Raw genomic sequence first — 25,285 nt, 5'->3', positions numbered from 1 at the left:
CTGTTTATTCCCATCAGTATTTTGCTGCCGTGCATGCCTATTTGCCAGGGGTGCTGTAAGTAACTCATAGCAGGGGGTGCTGAGGATCTTGTTTAGTTTTTCCCATCCCAAACATCCGTTTTGGTCCAAATTTGTCATGGTCGCGCCTTTTCTTCATACAAAGTGGGCACAATAGCAATACGCACGTATGCTGGATAGTTGACATATTACTACTAGGCAAATACAAAGACAGCGTTGTATTTCACCTACAGTGTGTGTTGGAGTTTATGTATTGGAAACAAAAGCGCTCATGTATTAAAATTCAAATCCCCGCAGCTGGACGGCGCAATGACACACAAACACATTTGAAAACGAAAAGGTCCAATAAGCCTCAGTTTAACACCCACTTTTCACAACACTCAAATACATTGCAAACGAAACCAACAACGCTCTGCGCAGCAGTAGCTCAACAGCAACAACAAACAGTGATATGGCTACGATAAAAGCGTGTCTTGCCTATTTGTAGTTCTCCATGGTCTAAATCTGCAGCTACAGTGCTGGCCAAAAGTATTGGCATCCATAAAATTCTGTCAGATAATGCTCAATTTCTCCATTTACAAATGCTTTGGTAATAATATATTCATTTATTTTGCAATGCAATGAAATGAAAAAACGCAAAAGAGAATGAAAAAAAAAATCGTTTTACACAAAAACTCCAAAAATGGGCCGGATAAAAGTATTTGCACCTTCATCCTAATACTTGGTAGCACAACCTTTAGACAAAATAACTGCGAACAACCGCTTCCGGTATCCATCAATGAATTTCTTACAATGCTCTGCTGGAATTTTAGACCATTCTTCTTTGGCCGACGGCTCCAGGTCTGAGATTTGAAGGGTGCCTTCTCCTAACTGCCATTTTCAGATCTCTCCAAAGGTGTTCAATGGGATTCAGGTCTGGACTCATTGCCGGCCAATTTGGAAGTCTCCAGTGCTTTCTCTCATACCATTTTCTAGTGCTTTTTGAAGTGTCTTTGGGTCATTGTCCTGCTGGAAGACCCATGACCTCTGAGGGAGACGCAGCTTTCTCACACTGGGCCCTACATTATGCTGCAAAATTTGTTGGTAGTCTTCCGACTTCATAATGACATGCACACGGTCAAGCAGTCCAGTGCCAGAGGCAGCAAAAGCAACCCCAAAACACCAGGGAACCTCCGCCATGTTTGAATGTGGGGACCATGTTCTTTTCTTTGAAGGGTTTTTCCTGGGTATCCTACCATATAGTCCCTTTTCATTCAGATGCCGACGGATATTATGGGTTGAAATTGTTGTACCATCAGACTGCAGGACAGCTTGAACTTGTTTGGATGTTAGTCGAGGTTCTTTATCCACCATCCGCACAATCTTTCGTTGACATCTCTGGTCAACTTTTCTTTTCCGTCCTCATCTAGGGAGGTTAGCCACACCAAGGGCTTTACACTTATTAATGACACTGCGTACGGTAGACACAGGAGCATTCAGGTCTTTAGAGATGGATTTGTAGCCTTGAGACTGCCCATGCTTCCTCACAATTTTGCTTCTCAAGTCATCAGACAGTTCTTTGGTCTTCTTTCTTTTCTCCATGCTCAATGTGGTACACACAGACACAGGACGGAGGTTGAGTCAACTTTATTCCATTTTAACTAGTTGCGAGTGTGATTTACCTGTTATGTGCCACAGGTAAGTATCAGGTGCTGTTAATTACACAAATTAGAGAAGCATCACATAATATTTCAGAGGGTGCCAATACTTTTGTCTGGCCCATTTTTGGAGTTTTTGTGTAAAACGACTTTTTTTTTCATTCTCTTTTGTGTTTTTTTCATTGCAAGCAAAATAAATGAAGATATCACTACGAAAACATTTGTAATTGCAATCAATTTCTGGGAGAAATTGAGCATTATATCTGACAGAATTGCAGGGGAGCCAATAAATTTGGCAATCACTTTTAACCTTTTTCTCGCTGAGCACTATTATAAACTATCATTATCATCTTCATTTTCGACCTCGAATACATTTTTAGAAAATTGTGCAATTTTACATAAAGAAAGAAATCACAAATTCATTTTTGCGCCATGTAAACGCCTCCTCTGTCAACAGTTAACTTTTCTGTTCCAATAGCGCCTTATTCAACATGAGCTGCAAGCAAGGTGTCAGGTAGTGACCATGTTATTAACTAAAAAAAAACTTTTCAACATATATATTTAATCTCCAAAGTTAAATATAGTATTATTTCAATATGTTTTATAAGTTGATTTATTTTTTTACAAAAAAGAAAAAAAAAAAAAAAAAAAGAAAAAAAATGAATGTACCAAAACTTTTTTTTTCCTCCATCAAAACCAGGCAGTGTTGCATCATCCTCAGAACCCTCAGAGATAAAAGCTGAAAAATACATGTATGTATGTATGTATGTAAATACATGTACATTTAAAACTCAAAAAATATAAAAACACGAATAAATATATTCATTCATTCATTTTCTGTACCCTTTATCCTCATGTGTCGTGGGGGTGCTGGAGCCTCTCCCGCTAACGATGGGCAGGATACACCCTGAACTGGTTGCCAGCCTATTGTACAAAATAGAGCTTCATCTGTTCCTCTCCTACTTCATCGAGCAAAAATCCTGCTATTTTTAACTTCCTTTTGAAGTACTCTTTCTTTAATTGTTTGCTGATGAAGTGTGCACCTTCATTAGGAGCATCTACAAAGACGACATATTTGCTAATCAGTGCTCGAGCCATTCTCAAACCCGTCCCACTAGTTGGTAAAATGTCTCTTTTGAGAAAGACAAAAGGCGGAATACATTCTGTATGGGCCACCTTTCAGTCAAATCTCTGTAGGAAATGGAAGGTGGCCAATTAACATCAGTGTGTCGTTGGCATGCCGGCGCCATGCAGGGTTCTTATGGTTTCCTACAGTGGGGCAAATAATTATTCAGTCAACCACTAACTGTGCAAGTTCTCCCTCTTGAAAATATTAGAGAGGTCTGTAATTGTCAACATGGGTAAACCTCAACCATGAGAGACAGAATGTGGAAAAAAAAAGAAAATCACAATGTTTGATTTTCAAAGAATTTATTTGCAAATCATGGTGGAAAATAAGTATTTGGTCAATACCAAAAGTTCATCTCAATACTTTGTTATGTACCCTTTGTTGGCAATAACGGAGGCCAAACGTTTTCTGTAACTCTTCACAAGCTTTTCACACACTGTTGCTGGTATTTTGGCCCATTCCTCCATGCAGATCTCCTCTAGATCAGTGATGTTTTGGGGATGTCATTGGGCAACACGGACTTTCAACTCCCTCCACAGATTTTCTATGGGGTTGAGATCTGGAGACTGGCTAGGCCACTCCAGGACCTTGAAATGCTTCTTGCGAAGACACTCCTTTGTTGTCCTGGCTGTGTGTTTGGGATCATTGTCATGCTGAAAGACCCAGCCACGTCTCATCTTCAATGCCCTTGCTGATGGAAGGAGATTTTTACTCAAAATCTCTCGATACATGGCCCCATTCATTCTTTCCTTTACACAGATCAGTCGTCCAGGTCCCTTTGCAGAAAAACAGCCCCAAAGCATGATGTTTCCACCCCCATGCTTCACAGTGGGTATGGTGCAATTCAGTATTCTTTCTCCTCCAAACAGAACCTGTGTTTCTACCAAAAAGTTCTATTTTGGTTTCGTCTGACCATAACACACCGCAGACGGGCCTGGACGTGTACTTTCTTTGGCAGGGGGACACGTCTGGCAGTGCAGGATTTGAGTCCCTGGTGGCGCATTGTGTTACTGATAGTAGCCTTTGTTACTGTGGTCCCAGCTCTCTGTAGGTCATTCACTAGGTCCCCCCGTGTGGTTCTGGGATTTTTGCTCACCGTTCTTGTTATCATTTTGACGCCACAGGGTGAGGAGGGAGTTGAAAGTCCGTGTTGCCCAACGACAGCCCCAAAACATCACTGCTCTAGAGAAGATCTGCATGGAGGAATGGGCCAAAATACCAGCAACAGTGTGTGAAAAGCTTGTGAAGAGTTACAGAAAACGTTTGGCCTCCATTATTGCCAACAAAGGGTACATAGCAAAGTATTGAGATGAACTTTTGGTATTGACCAAATACTAATTTCCCACCATGATTTGCAAATAAATTCTTTAAAAATCAAACAATGTGATTTTCTGTTTTTTTTTTCCACATTTTGTCTCTCATGGTTGAGGCTTACACATGTTGACAATTACAGGCCTCTCTAATATTTTCAAGTGGAAGAACTTGCACAATTAGTGGATGACTAAATACTTATTTGCCCCTCTGTATGTATAGCGGCGATAACAACATTCCAACTTTGACATATTCCAAAAAAGTCAAGCGAAGTGGGACATTTTTTTTTTAAAGATTTTCCAAAATTCCAAACTTTTGCCCCCCCCCCCCCCCCCCAAAAAAAAAAAAAAAAACCTTCAGTATCAATTGCACCTAGGCCTGAACGATATTGGAAAAAATTATTGCTGCGATTTTTTGGGAGTTTGCGATATATTGCGATATTATATTGCGATATTAAAAAAATATATACTTTTTTTTTTTTAAAAGAAATTTTTACTAGATGACTTTAATAGCTGTTTTGAAAGACTTTGGATAAATCATCATGACCACAGTGTACAGTATTCCATCGTTTTTCGCGGTTAATAAGGACCAAAACCCGCCGCGATAAGTGAAAAACCACGAAGTAGCGCATACCCCCTTCCCCCAATTTTGTGTGTGTGTGTGTGTGTGTATGTGCTCAATGTATTTATTCTAGGGCTGTCAAAATTATCGCGTTAACGGGCGTTAATTAATTTTTTAAAATGAATCACGTTAAAATATTTGACGCAATTAATGCAGATGCCCCTCTCAGAGAGATTTAAAGGACAGTACACAGTGAAACGCTCACTTGTTGTGTTTTATGGAGTTTTGCCGCCCTCTGCTGGCGCATCGGTGCGACTGATTTTATAGGCTTCAGCATCCATGAGCATTGTGTGAGTAATTATTGACATCAACAATGGCGGGCTACTAGTTTATTTTTTGATTGAAAATTTTACAAATTTTATTAAAACGAAAACATTAAGAGGGGTTTTAATATAAAATTTCTATAACTTGTACTAACATTTATCTTTTAAGAACTACAAGTCTTTCTATCCATGGATTGCTTTAACAGAATGTTAATATTAATGCCATCTTGTTGATTTATTGTTATAATAAACAAATACAGTACTTATGTCCAGTATGTTGAATGTATATATCCGTCTTGTGTCTTATCTTTCCATTCCAACAATAATTTACAGAAAAATATGTCATATTTTATAGATGGTTTGAATTGCGATTAATTACGATTAATTAATTTTTAAGCTGTGACTAACTCGATTAAAATTTTTAATTGTTTGACAGCCCTAATATACATATATGTATATAAATAAATGCTTTTTAAGCACTTAAAATGTAATAATTATGATCAGTTTTTAACATAACTGTCCAACTGAATCATTTTTAAACAAGAATAAAGTACTGTAGTAGAAAATGCTTGGCTTTATTAAATGCTTCTGTTTACCTAACATGGCTTTGAATCTTGGAGTGGCATGGAGAAACAAACTCCTCATAATCACTTCTGGTGTTTATTTTATTTGTCTCGAATGTCTCCACATTCTCCCCCCACAGACACACACATTCATTCCAGCCTGCGCTTCTTTGCAGAAACTGTTTAACAAGTTAAACGATGATTGACAGATTGCTGCCCGTCTCTTTGACCAGATCAAAGGCATCGTTAACTTTAATAAGCAAGTGCCGCAGTGACTGAGAGCTGGGAAAGGGGGTGAGAGAGGCTGTGCGAGCGAATGAAGCAGATAAAAGGTTTGTGGATTAGAAAAAAACCCCAAAAAACTATCGCCCGTCCTTGCGATGGGACTATCGCGCATGCGCACATCGCGATGGCGATGTTTAAACGATATATTGCTCAGGCTTAATTGCACCCATATTTTTTGGTTCGAAAACTACATTAAATCCCATGGAGACGTTCAACATCACACCTTCGTACATTCCTATTGATGACTGATGAATTTATACATTTTCGTTTGAACATATTCAGCATTTCACATGATTTCACGATTTTGACCAAATTTGACCATTTTATACCAGAAACATTTCATTTAATTCAATTGACACATTTAACATCACATATTCATACTTTCTTATTCATGTTACATTTAATTCACACATTCCCATTTGAACATATTCACAAAAAAACAAAATAATCATACATTATCTCATTTTCTTCAGTGTCAAAGCCACTGACACTTCCAACTAGACATGTGCCGATTGCCGATTTCAAGCTATACCGTGGTCTGAAAACGTCATGGTTTCAAAACCGCAAAGAAAAATCCATCATACCGTTCCTAACGTATTGCTATTTTCTATGTCCCAAAAATGCATGGAGAAATCCCTCGCTTGCAGCTGCAAGGCTCAACTCTCCCCCACTGGTTGTTGCTCTGTGTCTGTGAGTCAGCTGTGCTACACGATGGCTGGAGGAGGTGAAATTCCAGAATTGTTTTTCCCCCATCGAAGAAAACAAAATCACTGGTATGGGAATATGGTGGAACCTCGAAATACAATCGCTTCGACACACAATCATTCCGACATCCGACGTAAAATTTGACTCGCCATTTATTTCTATGTCCGACGACATGCTCGAAATACGTCGATTTATGACAGCGCCGCAGTTTCTTTGTTTTCCCACAAAACAGACACACGGCGGATCTTCTCGTGAGAGTAATCAACATGGGTTCCAAGAATGTTAGTGCAGGTGGTGAAAAAAGGAAAAAGGTGATGCTTACCATTGAAATGTAGATGGAAATTCAGAAAAATATGAATTTGGTGGCCGCGTCCGTGAACTGGCTTGACAACATGGACGTAGAATGTCTACAATCTCGACGGTTCTAATCCGACCTCCGTTCACCAGTTTTTATAAGTTAAGGTGACAATTATTATTGTAACATCGCCAGCTTCGTCACGTTTTTAATAATTTATTTCAGAACTCGTGCAACACAACATGCCTACTGTCCACCGCATCTGAACAAAGTGAAAGTCCCTCTCTCACTCTGTCAAGTCAGCCACGCGATGCGTTCAGGTACACCACGCAAAACAGATCCGCTACATTCGAACCCGTTTCGTTACATTATTATAGGTATTATTATTATTACTGTTGCTATATTATTATTTCGATTCCTATTAATAATTTATTTGTTTTGCTCTGCGTAATTGCTATTTTCAATAGTACCAGCAGTATTTATTAAGGATTTAGTGTAGGTTTTCAGGCTGTGGGACGAATTAATGGAATTATAATGTATTCATATGGGAAAATCCTGCTCGACATACGACCATTTCGACTTACAAACAAGGTCCTGGAACGAATTAACTTTGTATGTAGACATACTGTATGGACACTGTACTTTGACTACAGAAAAGTTAGATGGCTGTGGCTTAGAGGAGGAGGGCCAACGAATATGTAAAACATGTTTGCGGAGGGTGGCTGCCGAAGAGGCAATACCTCCAATATGATTTCGCAGTTATACAAAATTAAAGGTTAGTAAACACTGTCAAGAATGTTTCCCACAAGCTACGAGAGTTAACTCCAGTGTGTTCAGTGTGTCTAGCGGTGGTAGAACGTAATGTTTTTTTTTCTCTCTGGTAACTGTGTTGAGAAAGTGTGTACTGTATAATGTAAACATTATACGAGTCATACACACGTGCTTTTTATCGAAAATAATTGAATTATTTTTGTTCTGGTGCTTATTTAGTTATTTAATATTTTGTTTTTTTAATTTTATTTTAACTTAACATTCTACTTATGTTCCAATTTGCTAATATGTTTTGAAAAATAAAAATCCTGTTCAATGGGAAAAAAAGTTTTTTGTTTTTTTTCAAATCCAGATATCTCAAAGTAACACGTTTTAGAGCTGTAATTGCAATACTGTGAAGCTGTGATATTTTGGCTTCAGGTTATCATACCATCAGAATATCATCCTGGCACATACCTAAACATACCTTTTTTATGAATAAGTACAAATATAAAGTAATAAAATGTTTATAAAAACAAACTTAATATAATTAAAATAAATAGAAACAGAACTGCCCTCTGGTAATGGCCCGAATAACACTTCAAAGTTTTTCATGATCATTATTATTATTATTTTAAATTTCATAGCATTTACCTTATTGCCTGCCACTGACAACTTCAGATGAACAATTCATTTCAACTGTGAGGACTGGCTGTGAAAGCTCATGTTTCAATGCTAATGATGGTGCTAGACGTCCAATCCATTTTGACTGGGGTGGGCGGGCTGTAATCAATGCCCTCTAAAGGGTTTGTATGCCACTCCTGCAAAAGAGAACTCAAAGAATATCAGACCAAAGCCACCTGCTGTCTGCATCAATGCGCCGACACTCACACCTAAAATGAAGCCCCTTCCCCTCTTTTCTTGGTTGATTACACACATGGTCTACATTTACGGAGCTTAAGTGCAGCGAAGTGCTGGCAAGATGACCATTCTGACATCAGCAAACCTGTCAAAGCTGCACGCCATGCGACAAATCAGTTTTCACTTGAGTTGAGTTGAATCAGTTTCTTATCAAGGGAATTTAGTCGCTCAAAGAATTGTACTTCATTCTATTGAGAGCTGTTTCTAATATTTACGTGCTATATTTAGCCACCTGAGGGTCAAAATATCATAAAGAAAAAGGGGCGCAGGTGTTTTTACTGCGACAATGAAAATCATTTCACACCCCAGCAGTTGTGAAGGGTTTGTGCTCGCTCACTTGTTGAGTGCAGACGATTGAGAAGGTCTTTAGCGAGTCAATGAAAATGTTGATGAGCTCCACAACATGAGGGCTGATTGCAATTCATCATGCATCAACAGGAGGGCATTACTTGTGTCATGAGCAGGTGAGGAGGGGGAAACTAAAGCCGCTTTCAGACATATATAGCGAAACATTATCAGGTAATATAACCTGGAATCTATGCGGATCGTGAAGAAATAAAAAAAAGAATATTTGTTTTGGGACTTTTTTTTTTTTTTTTAAATAAAAAAATGGAGAAAAAGAACCCTTTCATGAACAAAATATGCGAGCATTTGTTCTATTTTTTCAGACATGAAATTATCTTACATATCGTAGTGAACACTTTCTAAGAAAAAAAGACTACTTACTGTTAAAGCAACACTCTGTAACTTTTCAGTTTTGGTCGATTTTAGCGACACCGGTGGAAAAAAATGGTAGTGTTTTAATTTAAGAAAGACTGTGTTTCCCATTTCGACCAGCGCACACCCATACAGTGTTGTAAAATTATCCATCAATCAAAAATCAATCTACCGGTTGACTGCAGATGGATTAAACAAAATTTCTGTTTCCAGCGGCTGTGTGAAGGATGAATAGTAATGTGGTAATGAATCCAATTGTGGCTAAACAATAGCATATGATGGTTAGCAACCGTGTGGCTTACAGTGGCTAAACCCCCTACCCCACCAGAACTCGTTTATTCTGTATATCCTAGGCTACGTCTGCACTAGGACAGATAATTTTCTCAAGAGTATTTTGCCGACTATTTTTATACCTGTCCGCACTTATGTTTGAAGTGCATTTAAGCCCCCCCACTTCTGCAAGGTATGCCTGCATTTGCGCAAACTACGCATGCGTAGAAAGGAGCAGTCACATACAGTATGTTACGTCATCGCCTGCATGGTTTACCTCTGAACCAGAAAATCATTACTTGCCGGCGGGTAATTTAGAAATTACTACACCTTCTACACCAGGGGTCGGGAACTCCGTTTTGTATCACTGTTTTTTTTACGTGAACGCACTTGAACACATCAGGTGGGAGCGAGACTAAAGGGAGAGCACGCTTGGCTTTTACGAGCAGTCGCCGAGTTTTGATTGAAATCATTAAAAACAATGAAAGCCTGACATCGTTACTTGGGATGTTATAACCGATACTTAGTTGCGGTCTTACCACTTGGAAAACAAATAGAAATAAACAAATAAATAAAACAAACAAACAACAAACAAATAAAACAAATAGAAGCATATGGTGTGGCACTGCGTATATTTCCTGGATGCCACAACCAGGAGTGCTTGTGCATAACAGTGGCGATCCTGGAAGTGGCGACAATTTTGACCGGCAGAAATGTCTTTGACTGGGGGTACCAAGCAGGTCACTTTCGGGTTTAATTCTCCTCTACGCATTTTTATATACCGTACTCATGTTCGGTCGGAAGGGGCCAGCCCCGCAGCTGGCTGATTGGAGACAAAGCGGGAGACGAGCTCAGTAGAAAACCGCGAAGGGAGGACCACAAATGGTCACTGAATTGAAGCATATTATTGTCACGTAGTTGGAAGGTTCAAGAAAAATGTTTGGAAAAGAAAAGATGAGCGGGAATGCCACGTCAAGATCGTCCGCCTCCATTGTTTACAATGCCGTCATGCCGCACTAAAAATGGAGACAGCATGATGTCACTTCCTTAGTATCCAATTGTTGTACAGAGACAGCAGTCCATATTAAGAGGCGGGTAATATTACCTACATTATCCGTGTAACAACTCATCCGGATAATAGGCATAATAGTGCTGCCGACATGCCGTATAGTCCAGTCCGTCCTAGTGTAGACAACCCTAGTACCCTGCCTTTTTTTCCTTCTCAGACAAAACTTTTTATCTCTTTTGTTGCTCTGCCATCTTCGCGCAGAATTCGCGCAAGAGCGTTCGCATCGACGTCCGTCTTTATAGTGAATGGGAAATGGGGGAAGTGACGTATGCTGTAAAGCAGTCAGCACATTTGTAGTTTTTTGTGTGGCAGGGTTCCTGCCACCCTCTTCAAAGTTAATTAGTGCCGGTCGACGTATTATCACAATTATATTTTTTAAAGGTTGAAAAGTTACCTACTGTTGCTTTAAGAGGCTAAAAAGGAAGATTTGAACCATTGATAGGTTAACATTGTCTCTGAATGATTAATCGCAAAAAAATAAATAAAAAAAATTTTAAAAAATTAAAAAATTGCAAGAATCGTAAAAGGGAAACTATCGCTCAAATAATTCAATGACAGTGTTAGACATCAGATCTATTTAAACCAGTGTGGCTGGTGTTGAGTGAAGATGTTTCACTGCTATAGAAGGTACTAGTTGCCCAATCCAATTTGACTGGGATATACTAGTATATTTCTATTTATTCACTTGAACAAACAATATATCTGTTCATTTCATAGCGTTGCACATAATCATTCTTTGTTGTTATAACTGTGTTTATCTACAGTACTGCTTGCGTACAAGGACTTTTTTTCATTGTTTTATCTAGATAGGGGCTGGCGCTAGGCTGCCTGTTTTTTTTCCACTGTTTGTGTAGACGGCGTATTCTGTATAAACTGTTTGAAGTTGAAGGTTGGGAGTCTTCTTCCTGGGGAGCACCTCGTTGTGCTCTGGGGGAAATGTCTCCTGGTCGACCAGTTTTAAATACTCTTTCCTTAATAAATGTATACTTATATCTGGCTTTCTTTTTGTTCCTGAATGGCGTACTGCAAGCAACACGTCACTTTTGCTCATTAATATTCATGATGTTAGCAATTGTGGCTAGGCGGGTCAACCTCCTGTTTGTCCATAATAGTAAATGAATGGAAATGGTGTATGAACGAGATGTTTATAGAGCTCAACCTACCAATTCTGTCCGAAAATGATGTCCTTGCTGCCAAATTCACAGGAAAGATATGGAAGAACATACAAATGTTCAGTTAAAGAGATGGCTTGAGTGTCGAGGGCTGAAAAAGACAAGCCGACCTCATCCAGAGTTAGCTTTTTTAGCAACACCTTTTTCTTGTGTGCATTGCCTTACGCCACAGACAATGACATTCTCCTGTTTCAAAAATCTATCCTTTACCACCATATGCCAATCTTTCTTATATTTTATACCCTCTGGTTGTCTTACGTATCTGACCGTTCTTGGGGGCAATTTACATTGCTATTTTTGTGTAGCGATTGCAAATGCTTCTCATTGACAGCCAACGAACATTTTTAATTTTTTCCATTAATAACAAGTCTCAATTTTATAATGTATTCACACTTCCCCCTTACTAAAGTTGTTATTTTTTCAATAGAAAAGGTAACAGTGGCAGTCAGATACCATTTTTTTCAGGTCATTCATTGTCAGACAGAAGCAGCACGACAAAACGCCATGCTAAAAAATAAGTAAAATCTGAATGACTTTACCTTGTTGGCGTTAAACTGCGCAAGTTGATACATTCTTCACATTTTTTCCTCAGAGTTTTTGGTTTCGGAAAATGTATGAATAAAACATCCTTCATATGTAGTAATGTCTAGAGTCGTTTCTCAAAGTTCCATAGCAGCAGTGTCTGATCGGAATGCTCTTTTTTGAAAGATTACCGGAGAAAACAAGCAGAAATAACATGGTTTGTATGCTAGGGCCTGTGTATAATGTCTCACTTCTGTGCTATGCTGGCGACTATCATGTGTCGTCATCTCCTGCTTGTTATAAGAATAAAAGAACCTGTCAAAAAAAAAAAAAATAAAATAAAAAATAAAATAAAATATATATATTTTTTTCTTCACTGGCAGAGATCCAATGATCACTTTCAACCCTCCCAGTCAAAATGGATTGGACGTCTAGCACCCTCAATAGCAGCCAATGAGTTAATACTGTACGATCCTGCACAAAATAGGCTACACATGTTGCCTGAACGTTAAGGTACAGTTAAATAATCTCATTAGATTTTACAAGTGAAAGTGTTGTATTCTATTCAAGAAGGGCCATTGTTAGAACAGTCTGTCCTCCATTAACTCTTGTGGATTGCAGTTGAGCCTAGCGACACAGCTGATGTGACATTTACGGCAACGGATAAGACACTTGCGCTGACATTTACCGATGCTGCCTTACAGGAGCAAGAGCGGATTTTTTTCCTGATAGACACGCCGAAGTGAGAACCAACTGAAATAGAACGTGCCACGCCGCATACGTATTAGACAGGCGGGGTGAAAATAATTCATAGTCCATAAAATGTCAGATTTGTTGAATGAGAAAAGCTGATTAAATGTTAAATATTCATGGGTGGACAATGGACTGAGACACCAGTTAAGTGCCAAGCTAATGAAAAGCTTCTGTCGGCGATTTATCTTTGATTGGAATGAAAAATGAGTGGGGCAAGAAGTACTTGAATGTTTTTTTTCATTCACAAATAGAAGAAAGGAACAAGAAACAAAGAGCTACAAGTTAACTCATTCACTTTCTATCTGAGGCCAGACCAAGATCTTCAAAATTTTTCTTGAACCAGGACCGAATCGGACACTTTTGGGATTTGAGTCGGAGACTGGACCAAGACCTTCTAAATTTGTCTTAAACAACGTTAAAAAAATGAAATAAAACCGAGCTGAAGACTGGGGGAATTTTGTTTGAGACCAGAACAAGACTGTCAAAATTTTTCTTGAACCACGACCGCGACTCGAGATTCATTCACACCGCAGGGCGTGATGTCTAATTAGTATTCGTGTTATGTCCGATATTTTTGTATAGTCGTTCATACTGCACAAACATATGTGTTTTGGAGTGAAGGAAACATATCCATGCCATCACATGCAAGCACACATGTGTTTACATAAGTAAATATCATCCCTTCGGGAGGTCTTGCCTGTTATGCTTTAGTGGCAACTCTGGAGTATTTCACGGACCTGGAGCCAACATTTTTTTTAGCCTGATACCCTGATAGTGGTATCAAGAAACAAAATATATTTTTTGTAGCTTTATTCGGCAATGCTCGTTCGCGTCTGCTCTTTGTTTTGTTTAACATTGATGACGTATTTCACTTGTTGATGACATATAGTTTGGATGTGCAAGGATAAGCTTTCATAGTGCAGAGGCATTGGATACAAATCCGATTTTTATCAACATATGAAAGAGGCCCAGGTCGGAGCCATGTAAAAAGATCGGAATTGGAGCATTCAAAATGCATGAAAATATCATATATGTATGGGAAAGGAAATCGGAATTGACCTGCAGACTGAACATAGCCTAATACCAGGACTGAGTCTTGCGGAAATTGAATCAGAGATCAGACCAAGAACTTCAAAAATTGTCTTTACAACAGACTGAAACAGAAACAAGGCCAACTTCAATGAGTCTAAGACCAGGCCAAGACAAACAAGACTTTCAAAATTCGTCTAAAACAAAAACAGGTTTGAACTACTAAACATATTCAACTTGGAACTAACACTGTTAGTGTGTACCTAAACTAAACAGCAGCAGTTCATTTGGAAAAAAAGAGCAAGAAATGGAAATGTGCTGACAGAGTTATCAACAGCTAGGCAGCACACAGAGAGGCTAATTGGCTTCCATTAGGCAGAAGCCCGGCCTGAATATTTTGTAGATAAGAGACAACCTGAGAACAAATCATCATTTCTATCCAATCCCCTGCCAGCACATTTTTCATACATCGCAAAACACACTGTCCATTGCTCCCGTTCACAAATTTGAACGGAACATAAGCCTTAGAAATGGTAAGTCAATGTGGAAGAGTCTAGATTGGAAGGAAGTGATGTTGAGATAGGTCTGAAAAGCTGGAAATAGCGTAAATCCAGCACTATAGAGTAGGCATATGCCGGTATGAGATTTTGACGGTATAACAACCTTAAGTAAAAATACCGTGGTTTCACTGTATCATGGTATTGCAATTATAGCTCTAAAATGTGTTGTTTTGAGATGTATGGGTTAAAAAAAATCATTGAACAGGATTTTTTATTTTTTCACAACATATTTGTAAATTGGAACATCAACATGAATATAATGTTAACATAAATTAAATAACAACAAAAAAAAATAACAGAAATATTTTAAATAAAATTGAAATAAATAGAACTTATAGACCAAACCCACAGCTCACGTTGCTAAACATTAGAGCAGAAATAATTATTTTCCAGAAAAGTAAAAAGAAACCTCTAAATAAAATTCTAAATATATATACATACATACATACATATATACTGTATATTTTATATATATGACTATGTTTACCTTTTCTGGGTTCAAATACCACTACTACAATTAATATGAATTAGAGATCAGATCACGTCATTTTCAAAGTATCGGAATCGGCAAAAAAATATCGGACATGCCTTTTTTAAATATATATATATATATATATATATATATATTTTTTTTTAAATAAATCGTTTTCTAATTGTATTTAATGTTACAGACATAATATGTTACACTCATCCAGAGTCTTTAGTTTAGGCTTAAGGTAGGGTTATCAAATTTATAACGTTAACGGCGGTAATTAATTAAAAAAAAAAAAAATTATCACGTTAAAATATTTAACGCAATTAATGCATGCGCTGCACGGCCCACTCACGCATTGTCGCGTTCAATCTGTAATGGCGCCGTTTTACCTATATATAGAGCTAAAAGGCAGTGTAAATTTAGTACAGTGAAATTTGGCAGCCTTTGGAACCTACTTTTAATTGGCTAAAGCCTTACAATCCCTCTCCCAACGATTAGAAACATCGTGGGAAGCAATGTGGGGAAGAAAGGTAGTAATTGATCTTTTTCTTAACACCCTATGTTATTTCCCAACGCAGAGAAGATATATCAATTGGTACCACTATGCACAGTCATGGGTGCACTTCCCATCATGCATTTGGGCAGAACAGATGGCTACAGTATCATTTACTGAAAGCTCAAAAAATACACTAGATGGCAATATTTAGTCACAATATACAAAGTCACATTTATCCTTTAAGAATTACAAGTCTTGCTATCCGTGGATCCCTCTCACAGAAAGAATGTTAATAATGTAAATGCCATCTTGAGGATTTATTGTCATAATAAACAAATACAGTACTTATGTACTGTATGTTGAATGTATATATTCGTCCGAGTTTTATTCATTTTTTTCTTAATGCATTGCGAAAATGTATATGATCAGGAAAAATTATCGGGAATGATTGGAATTGAATCGGGAGCAATAAAAAAGCAATCGGATCGGGAAATATCGGGATCGGCAGATAGTCAAACTAAAACGATCGGGATCGGATCGGGAGCAAAAAAACATGATCGGAACAACCCTAATATTAAATAGTTGAATATTAATGGAGAGTGAGAGCAAGAGACAGAGCATGTGTGTACATTTTTTGTGGTTTTGAAACCGTGATGTTTTCATACCACAGTAAACCTTGAAACCAGTAACCGGCACATTCCTACTATAGAGTGCAATTCACTAAAATTAAAGAAAAAATAAAGTGAGAAGCCACACTTGACTATGAACAACAACCGTTTATCATCGTCAATGGCACTGAAAGAGTTAAAACCAGGTCATTATTACTAAGAAGAAATAATAAACTTTTATTTCTGTTGACTCATCAGCTTGCAGCAGACAAGATCATCTTCAAATCCCCGTAGTAACTTGAGGCTAACAGCTGTCAGTGCTAGCCCTCGCATAGCAACTTGGTCATAGCACACTGTTGATGTCCGTTTTTATGAAATCCGCCTGAACTCATTTTTCTGTAATGACACCAGTGAAGTATCAGATGCCATACAACCACACCAACTCGGCTAGCAGTCTGCTACCTTAGCAGGCACAGCTTTCCTTTGACAAACTGTGAATATTCTTCCTTTTTCAAACTACCCATTGTTAGCCATAAATTATTATTCTATGGTGGCTCCAAGGATCAAAATTTTCTGTAAATATAACTCAACTTCTCACAAATGTAGCCTTGTGAATGCTATCAGAATATAATAAAGTTAATGGTGCGTTCGGCAAATTTAATGTGAGCGTAGCAGAACAGAGAGTTGTTGGCTAATGAAACAGTTGCGCCAGTAGGTACTAACTCGAAATGCACCTAAAATGGCAACGTCACCATCAGAGGTGCGTAGAGTAGCCAAACATTGTACTAAAATAAGAGTAGCGTTACTTCAAAATAATACTGCTCAAGTAAAAACAGTCTTCCAAAAAATGTACTCAAGTACAAGTAAAAAAGCATTTGGTGAAAGGAATACTCAGTTAATTAGTAATATTGTGAGTAACTGCTTACAAATTTGATTTTTTTTTTCCTAAGCACAAAGGTATGTATATGAGCTGTTATTACAATGATACTGTACAACAACCTATTACATTCCCACATTAATAATCATTGTATTCCGACGAGGGAGAAAAAAGACAGAAATGAAGCATTATTTGTCCAAAGAGCATGACTGCCCTCTAGTGGAGGAAATAGTTCCTAGTTTGAGTAGTGAATATAGTAGTTACTTAATAGTTACTATTATGAAATTAAAAGAATATTTCCGGTTTTCCGTCGTCAATCGGTGCCAAATAAAGACTAGTAGAGAGGTTAAAATCCGTGCTTTCGAGTCATGTTGAGGGCAGCACTTGATGTCAAATACTTTATTTTTGAGGGTGCTTTAAAGACACCACATGATTGAACAGGCTGGCGTGATCATAGAATGGCAAGCTCGCGTCTGATAGGTATAATGGATTCATGTGATTATTGTTGCGACGTTTCATTGGTGAAATTGGTAGAGCTACACTAGGCATCGCTAGCAAAAAAAAAAATCTAATTTGAAGAATAAAGAGGAAAAAATATAACTACTCTTGTGTGGCTCAAAGTAGCGGAGTAAGAGTAACGTTTTTTTCTTCACAAATCTTCTCAAATAAAAGTAAAAAGCATGGCTTCGTAAAACTACTCTTAGAAGTACATTTTTGTCAAAATGTTACTTTAGTACAGTGCTTCTCAATTATTTTCTGTTACGCCCCCCCAAGGAAGACGTAAATGTTTTGCGCCCCCCCCCAACTCTCTGCCGCCACTGTAAATAGTATCATTTGTCTATAATACTACGATTATAAGTACGCCTCAGCTTAACATTGTGTCCTTTTTTTCTATTAAAGAAAAAAAGTAACATAGATCAACTTCTAATAAAGTATAACTTTATTAACATTGTTTTGCTTGTAACAGAAAAAGACTTAACGCGCATCAATTTGCCTGAAGTAAAAAAAAAAAAGAAAAGTCACATCCAAACTGTAAAAATACACTCAAGGTACATTTTTGACCATTTGATACTGAAAAATAAAATGTAATAAAATCAGTAAATAATAACAAATTCAAATTGATTAGAAACATTTACTCTTCAGGACAACATGCCAAAAAATTTGACCGAAAAAAACAAAACTGAATAGAAGGGGGGGGGGGAAGTGTCTTTGGGCAGAAGGAAAGTTTTTATTTTCGCTGATTCACCACAGTGCTCACTGGTTTACTGATATAACACTGACAAAGCGGGACGATTGTGACAATTGGCAATATTCGGCACGTTTTCGCTGAAAAACAATCAAGCGGCTTATCAATGAGATTGAGGTCTAATGTCTTTAAGTGGCGTCTTAACTGATTTGGCTTCAGACTCTCCGCTATAATCATTTTTAGACTCAGTAAACAGTGGTCTTTCCTCATTTCCCACTGTATTAAAAGTCAAAGCCAAAAGGCAAACGGCCCGAAAAAAAGCGCATTCTCGGCGGCCGAGGGAGAACCGTAGGTGAGGGCGGTGGTCGTGACGATCCCAAGCCGAAAACGGCACTTCTCAGCCGGACACGTGAGAACCGGAGAAGACTGTGGGTCGCTGCCTGAGTCCAGCTCTGCATGAGTCTCTTCCGTGTGCTCTTGCTTACTTCAAAAATACTGCACGCACTATGAAAATGAGAGCGCCACTGCCACCCACGGAGTGGATGTGCAAGTACACTTTATTCTAGTACGGCAAAAAAAAAAAAAAAAAAAAAAAGCATGTTCCCCGAGGTCACTCGCGCCACCCCTGGCATCGCTCTGCGCCCCCCTGGGGGGGCGCGCCCCACCATTTGAGAAGTACTGCTTTAGTAAATGCAACAGAGTACATGCAAGGCGTTACTACCCACCTCTGGTCACCATGAGGCTGAAAAAAATGAATGAAAACATGGACGCATGATGCTAGTAAGCCCATAAAAGCTGCTTCGTTATTGAATGAGTTGCGATTTATAATCCGAAAGATACAGTGAATGAAATGCTGTAGAAATGTGTTATGAATCAACTTGTATTTCTCCGGCTGAGGTGTTCTCACAGCTTGACCTGGATGCCTTTTGATAAGCAAGCTAGCACCATCTGTGCATTTCACATAGTATTTGCATCCCATGGGACCCATAGACATTGCAGCCTTTATTCGTCCCTTCTAGGAACAAATATTTGAGATGACAAATCAGTTTCTGAAAATAAATCAATGAGACTGTAATTACCTGTCAATGAGGCTGTAATTACCTTTCCATCTTAAAGACCACATCTTGTGTGTACTTTCCAGAGTACTTTTGGGTGGTACAAACTGCTTTCAATTTTGTAGCGGACATTGGCTTCGAGACCCTCACTGCGGGCGGGTGCGCCCGACGGCCTCTAAGCCCCGTAATGTAGCTGCGCTTGGTAACCTTCTGGAGAAACAAGTGTTGTATGCAAGCAGGGGGTGAAGTGAAGATAACTGCACGCAGAAAGCATGGACTTTACCGGATATGAGCCGCTGAAGCTGCAAATAGCTGCTGCTGAGGAGACGCTAGGCAAACATACAGTAGGGCAAATAAGTATTTAGTCAACCACAAATTACAAAGTTCTCCTACTTGAAAAGATTAGAGAGGCCTGTAATTGTCAACATGGGTAACCCTCAACCATGAGAAACAAAATGTGGAAAAAAACCCTGAAAATCACATTATTTGATTTTGAAATATTTTATTTTCAAATTAGAGTGGAAAATGAATATTTGGTCACCTACAAACAAGCAAGACTTCTGGCTGTCAAAGAGGTCTAACTTCTTCTAACGAGGTCTAACGAGGCTCCACTCGTTATCCGTATTAATGGCACCTGTTTTAACTCATTATCGGTATAAAAGACACCTGTCCACAATCTCAGTCAGTCACACTCCAAACTCCACTATGGCCAAGACCTGTAGATCTGCACCAGGCTTGGAAGACTGAATCTGCAACAGGTAAAACACTTGGTGTAAAGAAATCAACTGTTGGAGCAATTTTTAGAAAATGGAAGACATACAAGACAACTGCTAATCTCCACCGATCTGGGGCTCCATGGAAGATCTCACCCTGTGGCATCAAAATGATAACAAGAACGGTGAGCAAAAATCCCAGAACCACACGGGGGGACCTAGTGAATGACCTACAGAGAGCTGGGACCACAGTAACAAAGGCTACTATCAGCAACACAACGCGCTGCCAGGGACTCAAATCCTGCACTGCCAGACGTGTCCCCCTCTTGAAGCCAGTACATGTCCAGGCCCGTCTGGGGTTCGCTAGAGAGCATTTGGATGATCCAGAAGAGGACTGGGAGAAATTGTTATGGTCAGATGAAACCAAAATAGAACTTTTTGGTAGAAACACAGGTTCTCGTGTTTGGAGGAGAAAGAATACTGAATTGCATCCGAAGAACACCATACCCACTGTGAAGCACGGGGGTGGAAACATCATGCTTTGGGGCTGTTTTTCTGCAAAGGGACCAGGATGACTGATTTGTGTAAAGAAAAGAATGAATGGGGCCATGTATGGAGAGATTTTGAGTGAAAATTTCCTTCCATCAGCAAGGTCATTGAAGATGAGACGTGGCTGGATCTTTCAGCATGACAATGATCCCAAACACACAGCCAGGGCAACAAAGGAGTGGCTTCGTAAGAAGCATTTCTAGTTCCTCTCCAGATCTCAACCCCATAGAAAATCTCTGGAGGGAGTTGAAAGTCCGTGTTGCCCAACGACAGCCCCAAAACATCACTACTCTAGAGGAGATCTGCATGGAGGAATGGGCCAAAACACCAGCAAGAGTGTGTGAATAGCTTGTGAAGAGTTATAGAATTGCCAACAAAGGGCACATAACAAAGTATTGAGATGAACTTTTGGTATTGACCAAATACTTATTTTCCACCATGATTTGCAAATAAATTCTTTAAAGCTGTAGTGTGAACTAATTTCTTCACATGCCAAATAGGGTCACAAGTAAAGTAATTAAACACTGTCCACCAAATAAAGCATGAAAAAATAATTTATATGTTGTATATTTGACAAAATAATCGCGTTTCCAAAGTTCGAGCCTGAAAGGGGACGAACCCGGATGTGATACGTCACACCAGGAACAGCGTTGGCAGCTCCATACATTCGGCCGCCAAACAAAGCCCTTCAAACAATGATTCAAACAGCGATATAAGCGATAGACCGAGAGCAAGGGAGGAGATCCAAGTTTTTGAAGAGTTGGAGGAAGAAGAGGAGCTTGGAATTTTATGTTGCATCTAACATGTATTAGCCAGACGCTAATCAGAATGCAAACAATGTACCTAGACTGCCTGACATGGAATGGATACAAGACCCATCGAGATTACAACATTGGTATGATATAGGGTATTATTTTTATGATTTGAAGATGCAGGCATTTGCACATAATGTTATGTTTTTGTCTATCTGATGACATTGTTAAAAAAAATAATAATCAGACTTCATGTTCATTTTGGCAGATCCGGCAGCTCTCGTGCATATAAAATAATAATATAAAAACGTTGGGGGGAAAGAAGGAGATGAGTCTTCGATGGCTTTCTCCACTTTATTGTGGCAACAATAAGAAAACAAAATAACAGCGGACTGCCGCCACATTAGACCGCGAAGTTTTGCTTCTCGCCGATCTCCTCCTCGCCTCCCACTCCAGCTTCTCTTAAACGGATTGTGCATAGTGTCTCGTTATGAGCTTTTTGTTTACAAATGTATCGAACACACGACGCGCTGACAACCTTGTCTCTTTATTAACACATGGAGCAGTTCTTATGGAAAAGTTAGAACACAGCTCGGCACAGCTCTCGGCAGGAATTGGCGTCTAACGGCGTGAGGAAATGTAGTTTTTTCACACAAGCGAACAGATTACAAAGCGCCACTTCAGTGTTGTCCCGAGACTACATTTCCCATGATTCACTGCGTGACCTGCGCGCTCGCTGATTCGCTGCGAGATTGACTCAATGGCTACGCTAAACCAACACACTATTTTTCAGATGTCACCTGTCAGCGGCTCTCATAGCTTATACTGTTCAATTCCAAAACAGTAGGCAGCTATGCTTTGACAAAGTCATCAGTCATCTATCCAAAAATCACACTTACTTTTTGGCAAATCCTTGATCATAAGCAGACCGGTTAAGGAAGCAGGCATCTTCGAAGTGTTTGCAGCAGAGAACACTACTCGATGATGGCGTGAAATTCATTCGCTTCGTGTGAACGAAAGATGTCCATTTACGTGCCCTGCTATCCTTTGGCCACTCATACAACTTTTCGTTTGAGCGAGAACAAAACATCGCCACACACCGCTGTGGCATCTTACCGAGAAGCAATGCAACAAACAATACTGTTCTATGGTGGACTTCCCTCGCACGTCTAGGTGTGACGTAATTTCCGAAGATTGCCGAAGAAAAGCATTTTCGTTGTCAAGGGCGTTGCTATGGGTTAAACAAAGAATCTGGAAGGGTTGCGTTAAAAAAAATAATGAAAATATGCTTATAATTGTTTAGCCATTGATATTATTCAAAAACATGGTTGGCCAACCTTACTTCAAAGTTCCCCTTTAAAAATCAAACAATGTGATTTTCTGTTTTTTTTTTCCACATTCTCTCTCTTCATGGTTGAGGTGTACCCATGTTGAAAATTACAGGCCTCTCTAATATTTTCAAGTGGGAGAACTTGCACAATTAGTGGTTGACTAAATACTTATTTGCCCCGCTGTATATTTTCTGTGTATTGCTTTGTTCGGCTTTTCTTTCACATAAAACACAGTACACAAAGTATATTTGGGATTAAATTCATTGGCTGCCATTGACCGTGGTAGACATCAAATCCATTTGAACTGGGAGGTTTGGCAGCTAAAATCATCAAGAGATGTATCTAAATACGAATACATTTTGATGATGGTCAGACAGTGAGACAAAATAATGAATGTTTTTGTACAGTGTATGTAAAGCTCCAGCTAAAACTGTACCTTGTGTGTTTGTGTGCGATAGATGACAACCACATGCTGCTGATCCTGCTGTACTCCCTCATCTTCTTCCTGAGTGTGTTTGGGAACCTGCTGATCATTGTGGTGCTGACCGTCAACAAGCGCATGCGCACCGTCACCAACTCCTTCCTGCTTTCGCTGGCCGTCAGCGACCTAATGATGACCGTCTTCTGCATGCCCTTCACGCTCATCCCCAACATTCTCAAGGACTTCATATTTGGTGCCGCCATGTGCAAGACAGTGTCCTACCTTATGGGTGAGAAGAGTCAGGAGATTGAGAAACACAACAGTATTACTGTAAATTCTGTGCTATAGAGCACAACTAATAGGGCACTCGTTTAACTCATTGGCTGACATTGAAGGCTTGTATTCTGTTATGTCAAAATTGACCAGTTATCAAGTTTGCAAACATCAAATGTAGTTTTTAGGTATTCAATTTGAAAATGGGTCAATCTTGAGCCAAAAACAATATACTGAAAAAGTTCAGTATTTTCTGGCTGAATTAAATCACAGATCAAATTTAATCCACTAGCAAAAATGTGTGCAGATTTCTAGTACATGGGTTAAATGACTGGACGTCTGCAGAGGTGGGTAGAGTAGCCAAAAATTTTACTCAAGTAAGAGTAGCGTTACTTCAAAAAATAGTACTCGAGTAAAAGTAAATGTAGTAATCAAAAAAATGTACTCAAGTACAAGTAAAAAGTATCCAGTGAAAAGAACTCATGTAATGAGTAACTTTGTGAGTAACTGCTTATTTATTTTTTTAACCAATGGTATTATTTTTCTCTCAGCACAAACCCATCTACACTACCGTTCAAAAGTTTTGAACGGTAGTGTATATGAATTGTTATTATATTGATGACAATAATTACAGAAATACAAAAAAAAAAACAAAAAAAGAAAATCCTTGAATTCCGGCAAGAGAAAAAAAAAAAGACGGAAATGAAGCATTATTCGTCCAAAGAGCATGAGTGCCCTGTAGTGGAGAAAATAGTTTCTAGTTTGAATAGTGAATACTGTAGTTCCTTCATAGTTACTATTATGAAATTAAAAGGTTCATATCTCCGGTTTTCCGTGATCAATCGGTGCCAAATAAAAATTGGGATGGAGGTTTAAATCTATCTAAAGCTTTTGAGTCATGTTGAGGGCATCGCTCTATGTCAAATACTTAATTTTTTTCGGCACTTTAAACACGCCACGGGATTGAACAGGCTGGTGTTACCATAGAACGGTAAACTGCATCAGATTGGTGTAATGGAGTCACGTGATTATTGTTGCGACGTCTCATTGGTAAAATTGATCGAGCTACTCTTGACATCGCGGGCAAAAAAATAATAAATCTAATACATACAAAAAAAGAGGGAAATTTTAACGACTTATGTGTAACCCAAAGTAAGTAAGAGTAGTGTTTTTTTCTTCACAAATCTACTCAAGTAAAAGTAAAAAGTATGACTTAGCAAAACTACTCTTAGAAGTACATTTTTCTCAAAAACTTACCCAAGTAAATGTAACGGAGTACATGTAACGCGTTACTACCAACCTCTGGACATCTGTCATTGTTAGTGACAGACAATGAGTTAAATACAGTGCTATGTAGAGCTGAAACGAATACTCAAGCAACTTAAGTAAGTCGAGTTTAAAAGCTGATCCGAGTAATTTTATTCACCTCGAGGAATCTTTTAATTTTGCCCGCTCTAAGCATCACGTTTTGCCCGGACTACTTTTAATGCGGGACAACGCGCTGATGTCACGTGCGTAGAGGAAGAAGCAATAAAAACAATATAAAAAAACCTTTCTGCAGCTGACAGCCGCTACAAACTACGCCGTCGTTGCTAAAAACTAGCTCGCATGATGCGGTGGTAGCAGGTAGCATCTGATGCGTCTCATAGATATCACATGTATGTTAAACTAGATGCAAAATGACAGAGTCAACGGTGTTAGCAAACAGCCCCCATCTTAAAGCAGTACACTTCTCAGCGCTAATAAGATTAACGTTACTGTCACTCGCTCACGTACGTAACGTTATAGCCCTGCGGAGGGCTAGGTTTCTATTGAGACCACTGTCGATGCGTGGCTAACGTGTCTTACATACAGGCTTTATTTAATCTGTGAAACATAGCGCTGTAGAGTGATGAGGTGTAAAATGAAAATATGATAAAGCTAACTGTCAAATTTAGCTCAGTAGTCATTGCTGGATAA

At 38.9% G+C, this 25,285-nt stretch overlaps 1 protein-coding gene across 1 annotated transcript in view; it reads left to right on the top strand.

The window, feature by feature from the left end:
* Positions 1-25,285, top strand: part of cckbrb (cholecystokinin B receptor b) — a 49,772-nt gene that overhangs the window by 2,472 nt on the left and 22,015 nt on the right. Inside the window, exon 2 of the mRNA XM_057852017.1 lies at positions 23,091-23,342. Coding sequence (XP_057708000.1) covers positions 23,091-23,342 — 252 coding nt within the window. The remainder of the gene's footprint in view (positions 1-23,090; positions 23,343-25,285) is intronic.

Source organism: Corythoichthys intestinalis, chromosome 12 (assembly GCF_030265065.1).
Source record: "Corythoichthys intestinalis isolate RoL2023-P3 chromosome 12, ASM3026506v1, whole genome shotgun sequence".
NCBI lineage: Eukaryota > Metazoa > Chordata > Actinopteri > Syngnathiformes > Syngnathidae > Corythoichthys > Corythoichthys intestinalis.
The sequence above is the reverse complement of the archived record's forward strand: the minus strand, read 5'-3'. Positions and strand labels throughout refer to the sequence as shown.